Here is a 20,243-nt window from a genome sequence, read left to right as displayed (position 1 = left end):
TTTGTTAATGTTAACTAATGAACCTTATTGTAAAGTGCTACCAATTGGCTAATCTGTTAACGGCCTCTAAAATTTGTGATAACATAGTGATCTCGATATCGTAATGCAGTCTAAATCATTTTAAATCACGCAATATCATCTGATTATTTGGTTATCGGCCGATGTTATTCATCGATAATATCAAAATGTGATTACTGACATCACATGACAACTGAATAATCAGCCTCAAAATGTACATTCTGCTTATTTTTTTATTATTTTCCAACGTTGGTAATCTAAAAATATGATATGTATCCATTAGCAGCATGTGGCATTTCAATATCACAATATATTGTAAATCTTGATCTAAATTTATTTCGTTATCAGCCGATGTTGATAATCTAAAAGTGTTGTCTATAATATAAATTTCAAAATGCTAGCCAGTTGTTTGTTGTTTAATATAAAAATGCTTATCAGATGATAACAGAAAAAATGAATAGCCTCAAAATGATATCCAAATGTTGTAAGGATCATCTGTTGTTTACCAATATCAAAATGCTGTAGTGGAAATCTGAGTGTAAATCAGAAAACATGGGCTGATTAGATACTGTAACTGGCCTGGCAGATCTGAGTGTGTGTGTGTGTGTGTGTGAGCATCTGTTGGGCTCTGTTTGTCTATGTTCTTGCGTGGGCGACCGTGTGGAGTGTGTGGGCCCGACTCGTGTATTAATAGGAGTGTGTGGCGGTACCGTGGGCGGCGACTCTCCATAAGTGGGTTAGAAGCTAATCTGATGCTGACAAACTCTCAGCTTCCACCGCTGTGTGTGTGTGTGTGTGTGTGTGTGTGTGTGGCTCGAAGCGTTCAGCCGAAGGAATTAGGCAGCCAGCTTTTTATAGACCTTCCGTCCTGCTTTGTGTCTCTCTCTCTCTTTATTCGCTGAGAGAGGAAGTCAGCGTGGCGGTAGTCAGGGCTTTCCCAGTGATTTAGCGCAGGGATTAAAAAAGTAGTTGGGGGGAAAAAAAAGAGCAGAGGAGGAGACACCGAGATACAGGGAAGGAGGGAACGAGAGAGGGTTGGTGAACGGTAGCTTTCACATGAGCGAGCGAGCGAGCGAGTGAGAGAGTGAGCTATCTATCAAAACCCAGCCGGCTTTGCAGTCGAAAGCGAAAGAGAGTTTCTAGGCGAGGTCTGTCCGCTGTCTGTTGTGGTCGGAGGTGGTTTTGTGGTCGGAGTGTGTTTGAGAGAGAGGACACACTCTTTGGGGAGGTCCAGGTGTTCCCCAGCGGTTCAGGGAAATCCGGCTCGTCCTGACACAGACACACTTTCACTGAAGCAGCTCTGCCATCAACACTGCTCAGGTACTGTGTGTGAAGGTGTATCACAACATGTTTGCCTCCTTTCGCATGTTGACTTCTTTGCTAGTCTAGACTTGACTTGAAAGATTGGCTGTCCGTCCGTCTTGCATGATTGTCTCGCATTTCTCACAGTATTGCCATTTATTATGTATTTATTCAGTGTTACATGATTGGCCAGGTTAAAATTTGTGTTTGTTGGAGTGTTGCATGATTGGTCAGCTTTATATATATGGATTTTATTAAAGCAGTTTTGCATTTGTGTGTTTGTTTGTGTACAATTGTGGCTTGATTGGTCAGCTTAATGTTTTTTTTTTTAATTTTTTGCCCAATAGGCCAATATTACAATTGTAGTTTTTAAAAATGGTTTCATAACTAGGCCTGTTAATAATAATAACAAAAAATTGCCTAATTTGTCAGCTTTATGATATTACTATGCATGTTTAATATTTCTGTGAGTGTGCAATTGGCCAGATTTGTGTTCTATTTAAAAAAAAAGTGCGTGTGTGTGTGTGTGTGTGTATACATATATATATATATATATATATATATATATATTAATATATTGCTTGATAGGTTAGCGTCATGTTTTTATTCTTTGATTGTTGCCTGATTGGCCAGTAACAACTGTATTTAGTTGCAATATGTATATATATATATATATATATATATATATATATATATATATATATATATGTGTGTGTGTGTGTGTGTGTGTATATATGAATACATATATTATGCAACAAAATACAGTATATATATATATTGGTCAGCCTTATTGGCTTTACTGTCAGTGTTGCACAACTGGCTTTTTGTCAGCTTTATATAGTGCATTTTATGAAAGTGTTGCATGATTGGTGAGCTTTTTTTATTTGTTCATGCATGATCTGTTGCATGCATTTGCCTTTTTGAAATTGTAGCATGATTTGACCAGTTTGACATTTATTTATTTTTAGATTTCTAAATGTTATGTAATTGGCCAGCATGTGATAGTGCTGCACATTTGTTTAGCTTTACGTCTCTCTTTGAAGTATTTAAGTTTTTGATTTATCAGATCTCGTGTGTCTGTGTGTGTATATATATTTCATTTTTCACTTGTGTAATTCTGTTTTTCTTGTGTTTGTCAGTCATCATGTCAGGATTACCGCAGGTTAGCTTACGGTTGATTAGTGCAGCAAGGTCATGAGTTTCTCCTGTCTTCTCTAATGGTTAATAGTCTTAATAGGGCAGCCGACTTTAACCCATTGAAGTCCGCACCAAGAAAAAAAGTGATGGATTTTTTTTTTTAATTTATTTTTATTTTTTTTTGCATTTCTTATCTTCTTATGTCACTAGTATCCACAATCAATGTATTTTTTTTTTCAACACATCCCATAATTTTTTTAATATCAGCCTCTACAAAATGGTTGAGATGTCACTTAATGGTAATAAATGGTACTGGAATTCGTACACATACTTTGCCATACTTTTTCATTGCCCATCATATTATGATCAAAACCTTTTCTAGTCTTGACATGACAAAACACATTGTCAGAAAGGGTCCATATTTTGTAACAGAAGTGATATTTGGACAGAAATGTATTAATTTGTTACAGCAGAATGCATACAATTAAATTTTTTGGTATTACGCCTTCACAAAATCTCATTAGAACTTCAAATTTGGAACACAACTTGGTTAGATAAATGGCTTTGATTTTATAGTAATTTTCTAGGAAAAAATATTATGTAAAATAAACATTTTTTTATATATATATATAAATATTTAGTACAATATATTTGATTTAATGTAAATTTAAAATTTTCATAACTTTTTCATACATTTTTTTAAGTGCTTTTACTTCAGCCATAATCAGCAGTGTTTTTGTTAAAACAAGACTAAACTTAGGTCTTTATTCTAAAGCATACTTGAATTACAACCAAGTTTTAATAGTGCATTGTAATGTCCATTCTCAAAAAGGGGGGGTGACAATTAACCGTTATGTGCCATTTTAACCATTTGGTTGAGCATGTTTTTGAAAAATTATTAAAAAATATACTTAAGTTTTTTCAAAGCAAAAAAAAAAAAAAATGCTTTGCTTGCAAAATTTCACCAAAAAACAGTTCACATGCCTGGGATGATTTATTTGTTTCTGACATCCATGTTGTGACAAGTGATTGTGAAATCTAGTAGATTTGTTTTTGGCATAACATACCTCAACCAGATGATAGATGGCTCAATCAGTTTGAGTTAAGTTAGGTACTCCTCTCAATAAAATTTAGTGACTCAAAATGTGCTCAACCGTTTGGTTGAGAAGTCAGTTAAAGGGTTAATACTGACCAGTGCCAGAACAACACTCTACATGCTCTGTATTTTATGTTTGTTATTAAAGACTCATGATAACTTTGAGGAGTCATGACTGAGGTTCTGCATGGATCAGGGAGCTCATGAATCAAGTTAGTCAAGTAATATTTGTTTTATGCAGCAGGACTCAACAGAATGACTACATGTCCTAACAAATGGAAATGAAATGTCCCTGTCGTTGAGTGTTGCGTCATTATACACTCACTGAGACTAATTGGTATTTTCTTTATTGCAGTTTTTCAAACCCTCTTGCTCAACTAGTCATTGTAAGCTTTGCATGTAATACAGTATAGAGATTGAAGGTATAGAAAGAAAAGGTGAGACAGAGAGAGAGCGAAGTGTGGAGGTATTGAAAAATGATGTGCAATTAGGTGCATTGCGGAAGAGGTGAACATGAAGGGAGAGATGGATAATTGTTATTTGTAGATTCTCCGTTTCGCTTGTCTCACCGGGTGTGTTTTGCCGTGTTGGATTACATAATGCTGCCTCCAGCCAGGCTCTAATCGGAACGGGGAAACACAGAAAACAACTCGTAAACACACACACACACATGCTGCCATTCCAACGGTCTGTAAGTCGTCATGTTGCTTTGGCTGACACTCTGAAGCGCCAGGCAGCCTGACATACACACTCTCACACACATGCTGCTGTGTGGCGAAAAGAGTCGACGGAAATCAAATGATATTCTCACAATTCCTGGAATCTCAGGCCACAGATTTTGTGTTTTCCGGCTCCATCCTAATTCAAATAGATCCTACGCTTTTAAGACTAGGATTAGTGCAATTTTTTCAGTGGATTTAAATAAAATATGCATTGGTGCACTGAATAAATCCGCCACTGAATAAAAAAAATAAAAAAAAATAATTGCGACTTTTTATCTCACAATTGCGAGATATAAAGTCAGAACTGCGAGATATAAAGTCAGAATTGTGTGTTATAAAGTCAGAATTGTGTGTTATAAAGTCAGAATTGTGTGATATAAAGTCAGAATTGCGAGATATGAAGTCAGAATTGTGTGATATAAAATCAGAATTGCGAGATATAAAGTCAGAATTGCGTGTTATAAAGTCAGAATTACGAGATATAAAGTCAGAATTGCAAGATATAAAGTCAGAATTGCGTGATATAAAGTCAGAATTGCGTGATATAAAGTCAGAATTACGAGATATAAAGTCAGAATTGCAAGATATAAAGTCAGAACTGCAAGATATAAAGTCAGAATTGCGTGATATAAAGTCAGAATTACGAGATATAAAATCAGAATTGCGAGATATAAAGTCAGAATTGCGAGATATAAAGTCAGAATTGCGAGATATAAAGTCAGAATTGCGTGATATAAAGTCAGAATTGTGTGATATAAAGTCAGAATTACGAGATATAAAATCAGAATTGCGAGATATAAAGTCAGAATTACGAGATATAAAGTCAGAATTACGAGATATAAAGTCAGAATTACGAGATATAAAATCAGAATTGCGTGTTCTAAAGTCAGAATTGCGAGATATAAAGTCAGAATTGCGTGTTATAAAGTCAGAATTCTGAGAAAAAAAGACAGAAGTGCGACTTTTTATCTCACAATTCTGACTTTTTTTTCTCTCAATTGCGAGTTTACATCTCGTAATTCTGACATCTTTTCTCAGAATTGAGTAATAAACTCGCAATTGCGAGTTATCAGGCCAATTTTAAGGGGGAAAAAAGACTAACTTTTCCCCCTCAGAATAGTTTATATCTCACAATTCTGACTTTATATCATGCATTTCTGACTTTATAACACGCAATTGCGACTTTATATTTCGCAATTCTGACTTTACATCTCGCAATTGTGAGAAATAAAGTCAGAATTGTGAGATAAAAAGTCGCAATTACCTTTTTTATTTTTCATTCTGTGGCAGAAACAAGCTTCCATACATATGAGTGTATATAAAATGTTAATTTGCTGGTAAGGTGATCTCATTTTACTGCAGAAATTGCGTGTTGTGAATTTTTCATTTACGCTTTGCAATTCACTTTAGTGGAAAGAGTGTCATCACAGTTGTACTTGTTTTTTTTTTTGTCAAATGTTTCTCTAGTCAATTAAGAAGAACAAAACCACAATGTCATACTTTAAATGAACAGCTGTTGGAGCGTTTTTATCTAGAACCGTGTCAGGTGAGACTCGGGAAGTAGATACCAGGTCTGTATGAAGGTGTTGATGTTATGAGGATGTGATAGTGACAGGAAGTACAGTCTAAACTTCAGATGAACCAGCCAGAGGGACTCTGTTATTCACAAACAGACAGAGAAACACCTGTCAACTGTCTCCCGAGGCACACACACACACACACACACACACCCATGCAGGAAGTCATATGATTAGTGTGCTGTGCTATTGACACCATAACATGACTAATACTATTACTCATTCTTGGGTTTAATAAACTTTGCTATAAAACCCTGTTTTTTTGTTTTGTTTTTTTAGGAAAGGTGAGCTGTTACTGTATAAACAAATGAGTGATTGTATGTTTTTAACCTGGCAGTTGATCAAACGAAAAACATCCCAATAGACTTGCATTGTAAAAGGAACCCGAGTCAACTTTGGAGAGCACAATATCACAGACTATCACTGGTTTTTGCTGGTTGGTCATCTGTATTCTCCCAGTCTGACCAGTTAAAGTACTGATTAAAACTCTTCTACAACCAGCCGGCTAAACCACTAACTAAGATCAGTCAATACTCTATACACTAGTCCTTATCTGAGCGCATATTTCCTTTTGGAAATGTGAAGGCTACCATTTAACAGTTTGTAAACCAATCAGATTCCTTGCCTACACTGTAAAAAAAATAGTGTTGGTTTAAGTTAAAAAAATGAAGTAACCTGGTTGCCTTAATTTTAAGTTCATTGAAATGGAAAAAATTGAGTTAATACAATGGAGATCTTCAGAAACTCAAAATATTATGTTATCTGAACTACATAAATTATTTAAGTTGATTTGACAAAAGAAAAAAATGTTGTGATTACAAACCATGAAAATATTTTTTTTTACAGTGTTACACTGTAAAAAATTAATCTTGGGTCTTGTAATTTTCATTAAAAAGATGGAGGTGATAGTTCAAAATATTGTGTATATTTTATTAAGAAAATATTGAGAACATTTCACTAATTAAACCAAGAGATACGTTTTCCAATTTTTTTAAGGAAACATACACAATTTTGAGGCTTGAATTGAGGAGCCGATTAAGCTGATAAAATTAAGGGAAAAGGGCTACCAATTTATTTTAAGGGAATTAGCTCAATTATGCGGCTTCATTTAGAGACACCATTGCTAGTTCCCTGCGTGCTTTGCACATGGCCGGTAATGCAGAGGAAATATTGAAATGAAGTGTTGTTTTATGTGTTTTTGAGTAAAAAGGAACCATCTGCTAATGTTTAATGTTCAGTCTGACATTTGAAAGAGTTTCTATATGTTGAAGTTTGATGGTTACCATTGTGCAGAAGAGTAGGGCTTATAGTAAGGTTGTGAAGTCTTGTTATAATGCTAGTGCAGTAACAAGTTTGGTTATGTGCTCTGTTAATAATGCAATATAACTCAGTCAAATATAAACAGGTTATTTCCATTCACACGAATTCAGACACTTTTGAGCGTCAACTAAAAATATTAAATTCATTGTATCATAGACCGAATAATTAAGGGGATTTTACATGATTTATTCAGGTAGATTCCATGAAAGAAATCAAGCCTTAAGCAATAGATTAAAGTTTTTGTAAGATTAAAGTATGTACAGAGCTTCTTATTGCCATATCATATGTAACTACATATTGCTCGAAATAAATAAAATAAAATATTACCATAATTTTTTTTTACATATAAAAACCTAACCTAACATTTATAATCGAGGTTACGCAGCGAGAGAATTCCATGAATGAATTGGGCGATCAGGCCCGTTCTAATGAGCTCGGAGGGATCAGCATGCTCTCTGTAAACATGACCCATGCCGAATCCCCTCTGCTGCCCCGTAACAACACGGTGTCCCCTGCCTTTTCAGCGCCCTCGGACTGCCTCGTCATAATTCCCCTGTTATTGACTTGGCTAAATCCATTAAGCGGGGGAAGTCACAAATTCTCCTTCACATTAGCGGTGTAGTGCGGGAAGTAGTTGTCGACGGGCGCTGTGCGGAGGAATTAATGGCTTTCGAGAGGGAGGAGGGGAGTTGCACGAGAGGTTCTGCTAATTTAATGCGTTTGCATAAGACCAGAGAGAAATCCTGCCCTCGATCCTTTTAAAAGAAAATCTGACTTGTGATTTGCCCAAAGGCCTCATTAAACGTCATGTCATGTGACAACAGTGTTCTAAAAAAAAAAAAAAATAGCGTGCAGCACACGGGTTCGATTCCAGCCTGTCTTCTTCCCATCTGTCTGCCAATACAAAATAGCAAAATCCCAGAAAATAAATAAAAGGATTCTCCAGTGAAAGCCATTTGCATCTTCACAGCCTTAAAGGAGTAGTTCACTTTTGAAAAAACTTTTGCTGGTAATTTACTCGCCCCCATGTCATCCAAGATGTCCACGTCTTTCTTTCTTCAGTCGAAAAGAAATTAAGGTTTTTGATGAAAACATTCCAGGATTTCTCTCTATATAATTGACTTCATTGGGGACCAAACGGTTCAAGGTCCAAAAGAGAGTTTCAGTGCAGCTTCAAAGGGCTTTAAACGACACCAGACGATGAATAAGGGTCTTATCAAGTGAAACGATCGCTCATTTAATAAATAAATAAAAATGATACGTTTTATAAGCTCAAATGCTCACCTTGCTCTGTTCTGTGATGCGCGTTTGTGACTCTCCTTCAAAATGAACGAAACTTTTTTCGAGTCATTCCGTTCGTTGAATCAACCAAATGACTCGAAAAAAGATTTGTTCATTTTGATGATCGAGTTCGAAAAGGAGAGTCACGAACGCTCATCACAGAACAGAGCAAGGCGAGCGTTTGTGCTTATAAAACTTAAACTTTTTTATTTATTTTTGAAATGAGCGATCGTTTCGTTAGATAAGACCCTTATTCATCGTCTGGTGTCGTTTAAAGCCCTTTGAAGCTGCGCTCAAACTCATTTGGACCTTGAACCGTTTGGTTCCCATTGAAGTCCATTATATGGAGAAAATCCTGGAATGTTTTCATCAAAAACCTTAATTTCTTTTCGACTGAAGAAAGAAAGACGTGGACATCTTGGATGACATGGGGGTGAGTAAATTATCAGCAAAAGTTTTTTTTAAAGTGAACGACTCCTTTAAACAGTTGATCAACGAGAAGTGGTGTAATTACCGTAAATGGCACGCCAGTTTCAAAAGAAAGCATTGCCCTTTTCTCCCTTTCATACGGTAATATTAATTTTTGATGAGAGCTGGATTCCTTTGCCTCGCTGGAAGTATATGGATGAATAAAGCTCAGCGGAATAAAGGACGGGCATGAATGTGCTTTTGTGTCGGTGCGATACAGTCGCGATGACAGCTGCATTCGACACGAACTCCACCGTTCTCTCGCTGAGCGTCTCTGAAAGGGAACGCTGATGGAAGAGAGTTTCTGTCTCCAGCGTGAGGCCTTTTCTTTTTCTTATTATTCAAACTGTCCTTTTGTCACATTCAGATCGGTTTCAGATTCAAATGCAAAGCTGGATTCAGTCTGAGGGAGTGAATGAGACAGAGCGAGAGATTTTCTTTTAAAAAGCGAGGTGTGTTGGTTAGTGCACAGGTATGTTCATTTCAAACCTGCAGACCTTGCTCGTTTGCTATTAAGCAATTCAATAGATCTTCAAACTGGCAAAAAATCCCTTAGACTTTCATTTTGACGATAGGATGTGATCCCTATCTAGAGCAGAATGTCATAAATGAACTTTAATATATGTTCTAAAGGTCTGTTCTCATCAGGTTTGTAGGGTGTTGGTTTACACCATCTGTCTGTTTTTTTTTTTTTTTAACTAACCAATGAGGGGCTTTGGATAAAATGCAGAAATTCCCCCGATATAAAAACATTAGCAGCTTATAAAAGTAGAACACAGGGGATTTCCTAACTATGTTTGTTGTTTTTCGCACTTACGTTCACATTTATTTACGTGTAGCCTAAATAAGAACCGTCTTGTGTATTTATGTGTCGTTGAGAGTGCCCTCGTAAAAATGATAGGTTTGGCTAATGTGTGGTTTGTAGATCAAAAAAAGTGTTTGCTTTATAGGTTCTTCAGATCAGTGTTTGGTTTCTTTTTTCTTTAAATCACCAGAGCTGATGTTTTTTTTTGTTTTGTTTTTTTAAGTTCTCTGTGGAACTTGTGGAAGGTTCTACTTTTGTGACATCAGGCTGTTTTTTTGTGGAACTTTAATTTTTAGAATGTTCACAGGCTGAACAATCAGGGCTGAGAGCTGCTTTTTTTCCCCCTAAAACAAATGACAAACTGCAATCTTGTTATCCTGGCTATTTAGATCTCGGATTAGGCCGTGTCCGTTTCCAAACCGAGCTCTGATTAGAAGTGACACAAGCATCGTGAAGTTTTTGCAGTGAGGAAAACCAGCCAGGAAAGACGGTGAAGAGGAGAGGCTGTTTCTGTCTACCACAGACTGTTTTTCTTTCTTTTCTTTGAAGAAAAGACATGTCTGAGCCAAATCAAAAAACAGAAGTGAGATATTATATTTACTTTGATTAAATGAAGCCTATTTTACATTCTTTTTTATTTATAACTGAAATGGAGAATTTTTTTTTTGTAGCCCTCAAACTGTATTCACTTTATAGTGTGTATAGACTCAGGTGTGATCTTAATTTTTATTTCTTATAAACGTTATATCACTGTCTTCGATAAAGTTTTGTCTGTCCATTTATGGTGGTTTTTTTTATTTTGGGGGTATTTTTGAATTTGTTTACTTCAAAAAGTACCATATTTTCTATGTAAATTATGCTTGTTTTTATGTTTTATTATTATTATTTTTTCAACTACATTAAAATATCATTCCAATAAGTTCTTAGAGCTAAAACCTAAAGATGAAGTGACTTTGCCGTCACCTGGTGTCTTATTTTGGCTTATTTTAGAATGCTCTAAATTACAGTTTTTCCCATTCATTTCTATGGGTGCCCATTTTTGACCCAAATAGAAGAGGTTTTTTTCACCCACTTAACATTGTAGAATTGAGTCAAAAAATAAATAAAAATAATTGTGTGTGTTCAGGAGGCAAACTTAGAAAAAGTAGCCAAGTCTTGTACCGCTCAGATCAAGGGAAGTATTTTTAAAAAATAAATCAAAACTATTTTGCCCACATTTGTCCAGACTACAGTTTTAGGGTTAAATGTATGCTGATTGAATATATAAATCATTGTTTACTCTATTTAAGATATTCTATTGAGAATAATGGCGATTACAAAAAATGAAATGTTTAACATTAAATTTGAAAACACTTCAAAAGTTGTGTCTGTTAATATTTTGTGCTCATTATTAGATGAATTTAGTTATAATCAATTAACTAATGCCTTCTTGAAAAGTGTTACACAATTTTTTTGCTCAATTGTCATGGGAATATAAATACAAATATACAAAAAAAGATTAAAGTATTTGTAATATGCTTAGCTATGCAAATAATATTTATTTATTTAGATTTTGATTAAAATGGGAGCTGGACTTTATTGTGGGATTTGTGCTCGGTTTATCCTGTAGAGTCGTGTTTCCAGTCGGATCAGCCCGGGGCTTAGAGGGTTAAACCTGCCCGAGAGAGAAAGAAAGAGAAAGCAAAAGAGGAGAAGTCCAAGAGGGACGCTCATAAAGGAGGGATTGTGTGGGATTGTGTGAGGCAGGATAGAACAGGATCGCCCACGCCGAGCTCCGGCACTGATGATGACATCATCTGTTTGTTTGGTCAGGAACGGCTCGGCCTGCCCTGACAGGGATTCCCCGTCCACTCCACATGGACACCATGTGACTCCTCTGTGTGTGTGTTTGTGTATGAAAATCAAGTCCCCATAAAACCTGGAAACCCAACTTGTGTGTGTGTGTGCTTAATGTGTGTTTTTGTGTGTGTGCGCACGGTCACATTTACACAAGTGCCTCCTATTTTGTGGAGTGCAGGGTGTGGTTGCTTTAGCTGGGCAAGCAAGACTCTTCTTAGAGGATGAAGAAATGCACATTTCTGTTTTACGCTTTCTCAAGTTTGGTGAATTTGAGAAAATCTGTCAATTCTAGGCCATTTCATCTCAAGAAAAAAAGAAATAAGAAATGATGTCTTGTACACTATAAAAATGCTGGGTTATTTCAACCCAAATTTGGGTCAAATATGGACAAACCCAAATGTTGGGTTAAAAATGAAATTAAAAAATGTACTGTTGAAAGTGAAAGTTGAAGTCGGGTTCAAATGTTAAAGGATATTTTTAACCCAACATTTGGGTTTTTCCATATTTTTCCCAATTGTGGGTTAAAACAACCTAAAGAAAATAAAGCCCGTACATTAATTGTGACAAACAGAAGCATTTCTGTCCCAAATTCTCTTCACCGAAATGTAAAAACAATTTATACAGGAGTCAACATTTGTAGTGGATCAAAAAAGTGTCCTAAGACGAGAACAGTATTGTTCAAAATTCATGTAACTTTGATCAAACGTTTTGATCCACTTCAAATTTCAAAAATTTCATTTCATTTCTACCTTAAATTTACTTTACTCTAAAAAATAACTATCTAAAGAGAATGTCATGTATGATTATGCTAATTAATTACCAAAAAAAACAATACATTCAAAACTCAAAAACTTTCAGACATATTACAGTAATGAGAAATGGTTAAAAATATGTGTATTTTGTGATAATTTTGTCAGAAAATACGTTCTTAATCTACAAGTCTGGCGAAATAGAGAGAGTCTTTGAATGGTGACGTGTGTGTGTGTGTTGTGTGTTTGCATGGACTGTCCACTTAAGTGCAATAAAGGAATCTGATGTTATGGGAGGTGACAGGGAACAGCTATTCTGCTTTCAGACAGACGGCTGTAAACAGACACACACACACACACACACAGCTCTGGATGCAATATATTATCCTGACACAATGAGGAAATGAAAGCTCACTTCAGAGAAGTGTCACAGATTCAAACATGTCAGCTGAAGAAAACAGGTTAGCATATATCTTTTATTTTTTATTGTGAGTCATTCTCTAATCAGGGTTTTGTTTCTTTTGGCGTGTTGTTATATTTTTAGGCATTTTAGTTTCTGTTTTAGTTTTTTATCATTATTATTTCTCATAAATACTGTTAAAATGGGAATGTTATTTCGCAATACTGAACTTATGTTGGTTTTACTTTTGGTGTGTTTTGATGAATATCATATTTTCAAGGCTGATTATCAGATCTGTTTTCAATTTGAGGAATGTAATGGAAAAAGTTGAAATAAGGGCTAATTAAAATATAAACACCAGGATTTTTAAATATTCTAAAAGAACCGTAATATCTATCAAGCTAAGATATGACTGTTAACGTTTAACCTGAGCATTTTCAGCTGTTATGGTTATATGGTGAAAAATGTTGAAATAATGGCTTGATGGTAAATGGCCTAATTTTAGAGTCAGGGAAGCTTCATGTCATTGTCAGTTCACACTCGTGTTTCCCTGTTTTAAGCAGATTCTCGAGCTTTAACTTCTGCATCTGAAATGTGAAAAAAAAAAAAAAACTTTGGACACATGTTTGTAATTATATTAAATTGGTATATGTCTTTTTCAATTCTCAAAACATTCTGAGACTCAGCAATTGTGGATGTACATTTGTTAACTTTGAGATCGTACATGCTCTTGTTTTGTGTCCTGGTGGGTCTAAATTCAGTATGAAATGTCTTTCTCAACCCATTATATTTCTATTAATGTGACATTTTCGGAATATTTTTCACTATTTAAATGTATATATATAAAAAGTAGGGTTGTCAAACGATTAATCGTGATTAATCACATCTAAAATAAAAGTTTGTGTTTAGATTATATATGTGGATGCACTGTGTATAATTATTTTATATTTATAATACACACGCTTGTATATATTTAAGAAATATTTTCATGTATACTGTATATAGATTTATATATAATTTATATTATATATAAATATAAATATTTTATATAGAAATAATATTTTTTTTCTTAAATATACATGCTTTTGTTTGTATTTATATATATATATATATATATATATATAATTATACACAGTGCACCCACATATATTATGTAAACACAAACTTTTATTTTGGATGCGATTAATCGCGATTAATCGTTTGACAGCCCTAAAAAAAGTATATATGTAATTGACCTAAATGTGTTTGTTTGCTTGGCTGAATCTCAGGTAAATATTCCTAATGTAGATGTCCAATTTGTCAATGTTTTGGTGCAGTAAATGGTTTGGAAATGAGTGGCCAGTATTGTGTTTGTGTGATCAGTGTTGTTCATCCACTCTTTATTGAAATGCAGTGCTCTGTTTTGGGTGTTGTGGTGTCAGGTTTGTGATGCACTTGGTTCGTTTCATTTCCTCTTTATGGGAGGTAGAAAAAAAATAGGAGCATGCAATTTTGCGCAAAGGCATAAACTCGGCCGCCGACCCTTCCTATTTCCAGTGGCGTGATTTATTTATCAAAAACAGCTGTTAACATTGCAGAATCAATATGAGACGTGCAGCTCATTTTGGTTTGTCTTCAATCTCTCTTGAGCGAATCCACAGCAAAACGGAGTGAGTTTAAAGATCGGCCTGTGTGTGTAAAAAAAGATGCGCAATGCGTAAAAGTGACTCCCACCTCTGAGTGCGACGGGAAACGCTTCTTCCGTGTGGATTCTCTCAAGTCCCTTTGTTAGTCTGTTTAGCATTAGTGTTCATTAATTATTGAATACAACAAGTGTTAGTCCCAGGTAGATCAGCGGTTGATGAATAATTAAGCCTGTGGATAAGGTGTGTGTGAGAGAGAGACTGCGCGGATGAATCACCTCACCCAGCTGGATCCAGCGGGAACATTCATTGAGAGAGTGTGAAAGATCCCAGCATGGACTGCAGGAGTAACTCAACTTTTATCCATTATTAGCCAAACTAGAAAAAATTGTTTAGCTTCAGATGTAAAAAAAAGAAGAAGGTGTGTATCGAGAAAGGCATTGCAAACAAATAACAGAATTGCTGATTCCAACTGAATTCAGTCCGGACTAAAAAAAAAAAAAAAAAGGTCTAGCAATAATAATAATAATTGTGTTTTATAAACTATGGTGCAATTAGCAATTTATTCCAGGTGATTATGCCTAATTGGTGATCTAAAGTGTTTGTTGTAATGTGAGCACTGAAGAAAGCAATGTGCTGAAACGTCTTGCTTTTAATTAATTTGCACTTTTTGCACCACGCAGTTTATAATTGTTTTAATTACTTTTTTTTTTTAGTCTTCACTGAATTCAGTGTGCAGTCAGCAATTTTCTTGTTTGTTTGCAAATGCATATTAGCCACCCAGAAAACTCCAGCAACTGCTTAGGCAACCATCTAGAACACTTTAGTAACCAGCATAGCAACGCCCTGGCAACTATTTAGAACCCAATAGCAACCCCATGACAACCATCTAGAACATTCAGGCCAAGCAACCACATTTCAAAACTATGACAACTACTCAGAACGCCCTGACAACCATCCAGAACACCCTATGGACCACATAGCAACGCCCTGACAACCATCCAGAACACCCTATGGACCACATAGCAACGCCCTGACAACCGTTCAGATCACCCTAAAATCCATGTAGCAACGCCCTGAAAACCATCCAAAACACCCTATGGACCACATAGCAACGCCCTGACAACCATCCAGAACACCCTATGGACCACATAGCAATGTCCTGACAACCATCCAAAACACCCTATGGACCACATAGCAACGCCCTGACAACCATCCGGAACACCCTATGGACCACATTGCAACGCCCTGACAACCATCCAGAACACCCTATCTACCACATAGCAACGCCCTGACAACCATCCAGAACACCCTAAAATCCATGTAGCAACGCCCTGATAACCATCCAAAACACCCTATGGATCACATAGCAACACCCTGACAACCATCCGTAACACTCTATGCACCACATAGCAACGCCCTGACAACCATCCAGAACACCCTATCGACCACATAGCAACGCCCTGACAACCATCCAGGAACACCCTATGGACCACGAGCAACGCCCTGACAACCATCCAGAACACCCTATGGACCACATAGCAACGCCCTGACAACCATCCAAAACACCCTATGGACCACATACTGTAGCAACGTCCTGACAACCATCCAGAACACCCTATGGACCACATAGCAACGCCCTGACAACTATCCAGGAACACCCTATGGACCACATAGCAACGCCCTGACAACTATCCAGGAACACCCTATGGACCACATAGCAACGCCCTGACAACCATCCAGAACACCATATGGAGCACATAGCAATGCCCTGACAACCATCCAGAACACCCTAAAATCCATGTAGCAACACCCTGACAACCATTCGCAAAACCCTAGGTTGCCGTGAGATTGCACAGGCAAACACCATTCATATTTTCTACAGAATGTAAAAAGGTACGATGTGCTGAATGTCTGATGGTCTCTCTCTGTGTGTGTGTTTGCAGTATGGGAATATAAATATAACTGTTGTTTAGGAGGTGTACGTTTGTCCTAAAGATGCTCTGGATCAATGTTTTCACCAGCGTGCCCACGCACACTTCACTATCAGCTCCGTCTAGTGCTGCATCCACCCACCACTTCCTGCGGGGGCAGTCTCGCGGCACACGTGTGTGTGTGTGTGAGAGAGAGAGAGAGAGAGAGAGTGGAGTTGACAACAAATGGTTCTGATTTGAAAGCATTCTTTGCAGATAAGAAGTGTGAATTGATGCACATGAGTGTGTGCAGTGCTGATGTTAGTGCACAGGATATCAGTAACAGATGCGAGTGGTGTGTGTGTGTGTGTGGGTGGGACACGGAGGTCATGATCCAGAAGTGTGGTGTGAAATCTCACGAGAGTATATTCATCTTATTTTGCATCTGTGAAAGTGCCGCCACTAAACATTAGTGCAGTAGTGCATGTGATTTTAAACTCTTCTTATCCAATAGACTTCCATTATAAGTGTGATTTTTCTTTTATTGACAACTCATTTTCTGTAGTGACCTCAACTTCTATTCATCCTTTTCAAACTCCATCATTTGGCTAATATTCGTTGATTTATAAGGTTCCGAAAATGTAGAGTAAAACTTTATTTTAAGGTGACGTAGTTGCACGTTGCTACATGTACTTATTATTGTAATTACATGAAATTATGCGTAATTACTAACCCTTAACCAAACCCTAACGATAACTCTAGTAAGTACATGTAGTTAATCAATATTAGTGTACTTAGTGTAACCTGTTAAAGGAGTAGTTCACTTTAAAAAAAAACTTTTGCTGATAATTTACTCACCCCCATGTCATCCAAGATGTCCATGTCTTTCTTTCTTCAGTCGAAAAGAAATTAAGGTTTTTGATGAAAACATTCCAGGATTTTCTCCATATAATGGACTTCAATGGGGTCCAAATGGTTCAAGGTCCAAAAGACAGTTTCAGTGCAAACTGCAAACTGTTCAAAGGGCTTTAAACGATTCCAGACGATGAATAAGGACGAAACGATCGCTCATTTAATAAATAAATACGTTTTATAAGCACAAATGGTCGCCTTGCTCTGTTCTGTGATGAGCGTTCGTGACTCTCCTGTTCGAATCTTTTTTTGAGTCATGACTCGAAGGGTCCTAGATAAGAACCTTATTCATCATCTGGAATCGTTTAAAGCCCTTTGAACAGTTTGCAGTTTGCACTGAAACTCTCTTTTGGACCTTGAACCGTTTGGTTCCCATTGAAGTCCATTATATGGAGAAAATCCTGGAATGTTTTCATCAAAAACCTTAATTTCTTTTCGACTGAAGAAAGAAAGACGTGGACATCTTGGATGACATGGGGGTGAGTAAATTATCAGCAAACATGAACTACTCCTTTAAATGTAGGAAGCTCGTGTACGTCTCAGCATTTGAAACCGTCGCTCTGATTCTTTGTGATTCCAGCCGTCTCTTTATTTTCTTGCATTATTGAGAGTGGCCTCGGGCTCGCCTTATCAGTAATGCTCCGTTCTCTGCCACTGACTCCAGAAACATCGAGCACACACTCTCCAGACGTTCCTAAAAGTGCCATGAGATGGAGCCAGGAGATGTTTGCGTGAGCTGTTTGAGGGTTTTGTGGAGTTGAGCTCTGCAGAACTCACTCTCACTCCTGTGTGTTTCTTCTTGACTCTCGACTGGGGAGTCAGGAAGCTCATTTTAGGGGAAAGAAATGAGGAAGTTTGATGATACAGCTAATAAAGATAGAGTGTTGTGTAATGCAGTCTGAGATGTGTTTATGTGTGTTTGTGTCGGTGTGTGTGGGCTCTGGCAGTAATGAGGAGGGGAAGGTTACTGACTCTGCTTCTGGTAAGCAGCTCCCTTGTTTGTCTCATGCGTGCTGATTGGTGGCTTCAGGCTCATCAGAGTTTCCTGTAAGGAAATCTTGGGAACCCTGTGAACCGCTGTGATGGTCTTTTCTCTAGAAGAGGATGGACTATACACTGGATAAACAGTGTTGTGTATTGTTCCTCATGTTCTCTGGTCGCTTTGCTGCTTCTAATCTTTGCTTTGTTTCACTTTCAAGTTGTTTTTTAAAGTGGTCATATCATAGGAAATACATACATATATATATATATATATATATATATTTTATTCAATGCTGAATTTTAAGCGTCAGTACTCCAGGGTTCAGTTTCACAAGATCTTTCATAAATCATTATAATATGCATATTTGCTGCTTAAGTGACATTTGTTTTGTTATCAGTGTTGTAAACAGTTGTGCTGCTTCATATTATATCGTATGAGTTTTAGAGCCTGACCGATATATCGGCAGACCGATATTTGGCATTTTCCGAACTATCGATATCAGCATTTATAATGGCCGATGATAATGATTGAGAATACATCAAATATAACAGAGATTTTAAAGGGATAGTTCACTTAGAAATGAATTTTTGGTATGTTTTATCTTACCTCAAGGGCATCCAAGATGTAGGTGTCTTTGTTTCTGCAGTATTTTAAATTTTGATATTTTTAGGTCAAACTGTTCTTGTCTGTCAGTCATATAATGGAGGTCTATGGTCACCACCTCAAAGAGCATGCACAGAGAAGTCCAAATTAAACATGATTTAATGACTCGTAAATGTAAGTACACATTGATGGCCTAAGACACGAAACGAGCGGTTTGTGTGAGAAAACCAACAGTATTTATATGTTTTTTACCTCTTGTTACCACAGCCACGTCCAAGTACTCTGAGGGTAATCACTTGGACGTGACTGTGAATATAAGAGGTAAAAACTATATAAATACTGTTCGTTTTCTCACACAAACCGCTCGTTTGGTGTCTTAAGTCATCAATGTGTACTTACATTTACGAGTCATTAAATCATGTTCAATTTGGACTTCTCTGTGCATGCACTTTGAGGTGGTGACCATAGACCTCCATTATATGACTAATAGACAAGAACGGTTTGACCTAAAAATATCAAAATTGAAAATACTGTGGAAACAAAGACACCTACATCTTGGATGCCCTTGAGGTAAGATAAAACATACCAAAAATTAATTTCAAAGTGAACTATCCCTTTAATTGTGTATTAATAAACTGACTCGCGATCTTCAGCGAACACGCCAGAGAGAAATGCATATTTTGTACAGATTACAGCAGAGAGCAGTCTGTCTTTCGTTTTGAATTGTTCTGTTATTTCAACATAGATATAGTTCTATAGTTTTGGTTCATTTTTGAGAAGTTTGTGCACACCACTAGGAAAGTGTGTCCAAACTAAGTCTAAAGTAAATAGAAAGTTCAAAAGAACAGTATATTTTATAACATGATAAATGTCACTTTTAAACAATGTAGTGTGTATTTGCTGAATAAAAGTATTAATCTCCCCTTACTGAGGGGAAAAATCATTTGAAAATGTGATATGACCCTTGTGCTGAAAGGTCAGAGAGCAAAAGGTTACTGTACATGCAATCAAAAGGCTTTTCCGAGTGCAATTTCTAAACTAAGTAGAACAACTAACAATTTCTAAGTAGATTTGACATGTTGAATTACTAACAAATGTTCTGGGCGGATGTTATTGCAGTCCTGTGGCAACATATTAGGGTGTAAATCATAAAGCTGATCCAGTGCAGTTTGTGGGAATCCTTGAGCAATCAACTGAGGATTTTGGCTCTATCTCTCCCAGTGGAACAGCCAGCCGTGCTGGATTGGGGAAAATCCCGGAGGAAATTTCATGGAAGTCTATCCGATGTTAGTTTCTAAAGAAGAAGAAGTATGTATGTGTGTGCAAAGGGGCTAGATGAAACGCATGCACGGGAAGTGCTATCGCTCACTTGATTCTTGCAGATATTTCATGTTTCTTTTGTTCTTTCTGTGGCAGTGTGTTACTTCATGCATGACAGGACACATAGGTTGCATAATATGCTTTAGTCATGTGATTCCCCCAGATTGACAGGCAGCA

At 36.7% G+C, this 20,243-nt stretch overlaps 1 protein-coding gene across 4 annotated transcripts in view; it reads left to right on the top strand.

The window, feature by feature from the left end:
- The window catches only part of hivep1 (HIVEP zinc finger 1), an 84,219-nt gene that overhangs the window by 41,641 nt on the left and 22,335 nt on the right, over positions 1-20,243 (top strand). The window contains exon 1 of one of the 4 annotated variants that reach the window (XM_089123297.1): positions 12,647-12,775. The exons of the other annotated variants lie outside the window; for them this stretch is intronic. Coding sequence (XP_088979423.1) covers positions 12,718-12,775 — 58 coding nt within the window. The 5' untranslated portion in view covers positions 12,647-12,717. Of the gene's footprint in view, positions 1-12,646; positions 12,776-20,243 lie in introns of those variants that run through there. 4 annotated transcript variants of the gene reach the window in all.

Source organism: Pimephales promelas, chromosome 18 (genome assembly GCF_988280905.1).
Source record: "Pimephales promelas chromosome 18, fPimPro1.hap1.1, whole genome shotgun sequence".
Lineage (NCBI taxonomy): Eukaryota > Metazoa > Chordata > Actinopteri > Cypriniformes > Leuciscidae > Pimephales > Pimephales promelas.
Note: the sequence above shows the minus strand (reverse complement) of the source record. Positions and strands in the feature narration are given on the sequence as shown.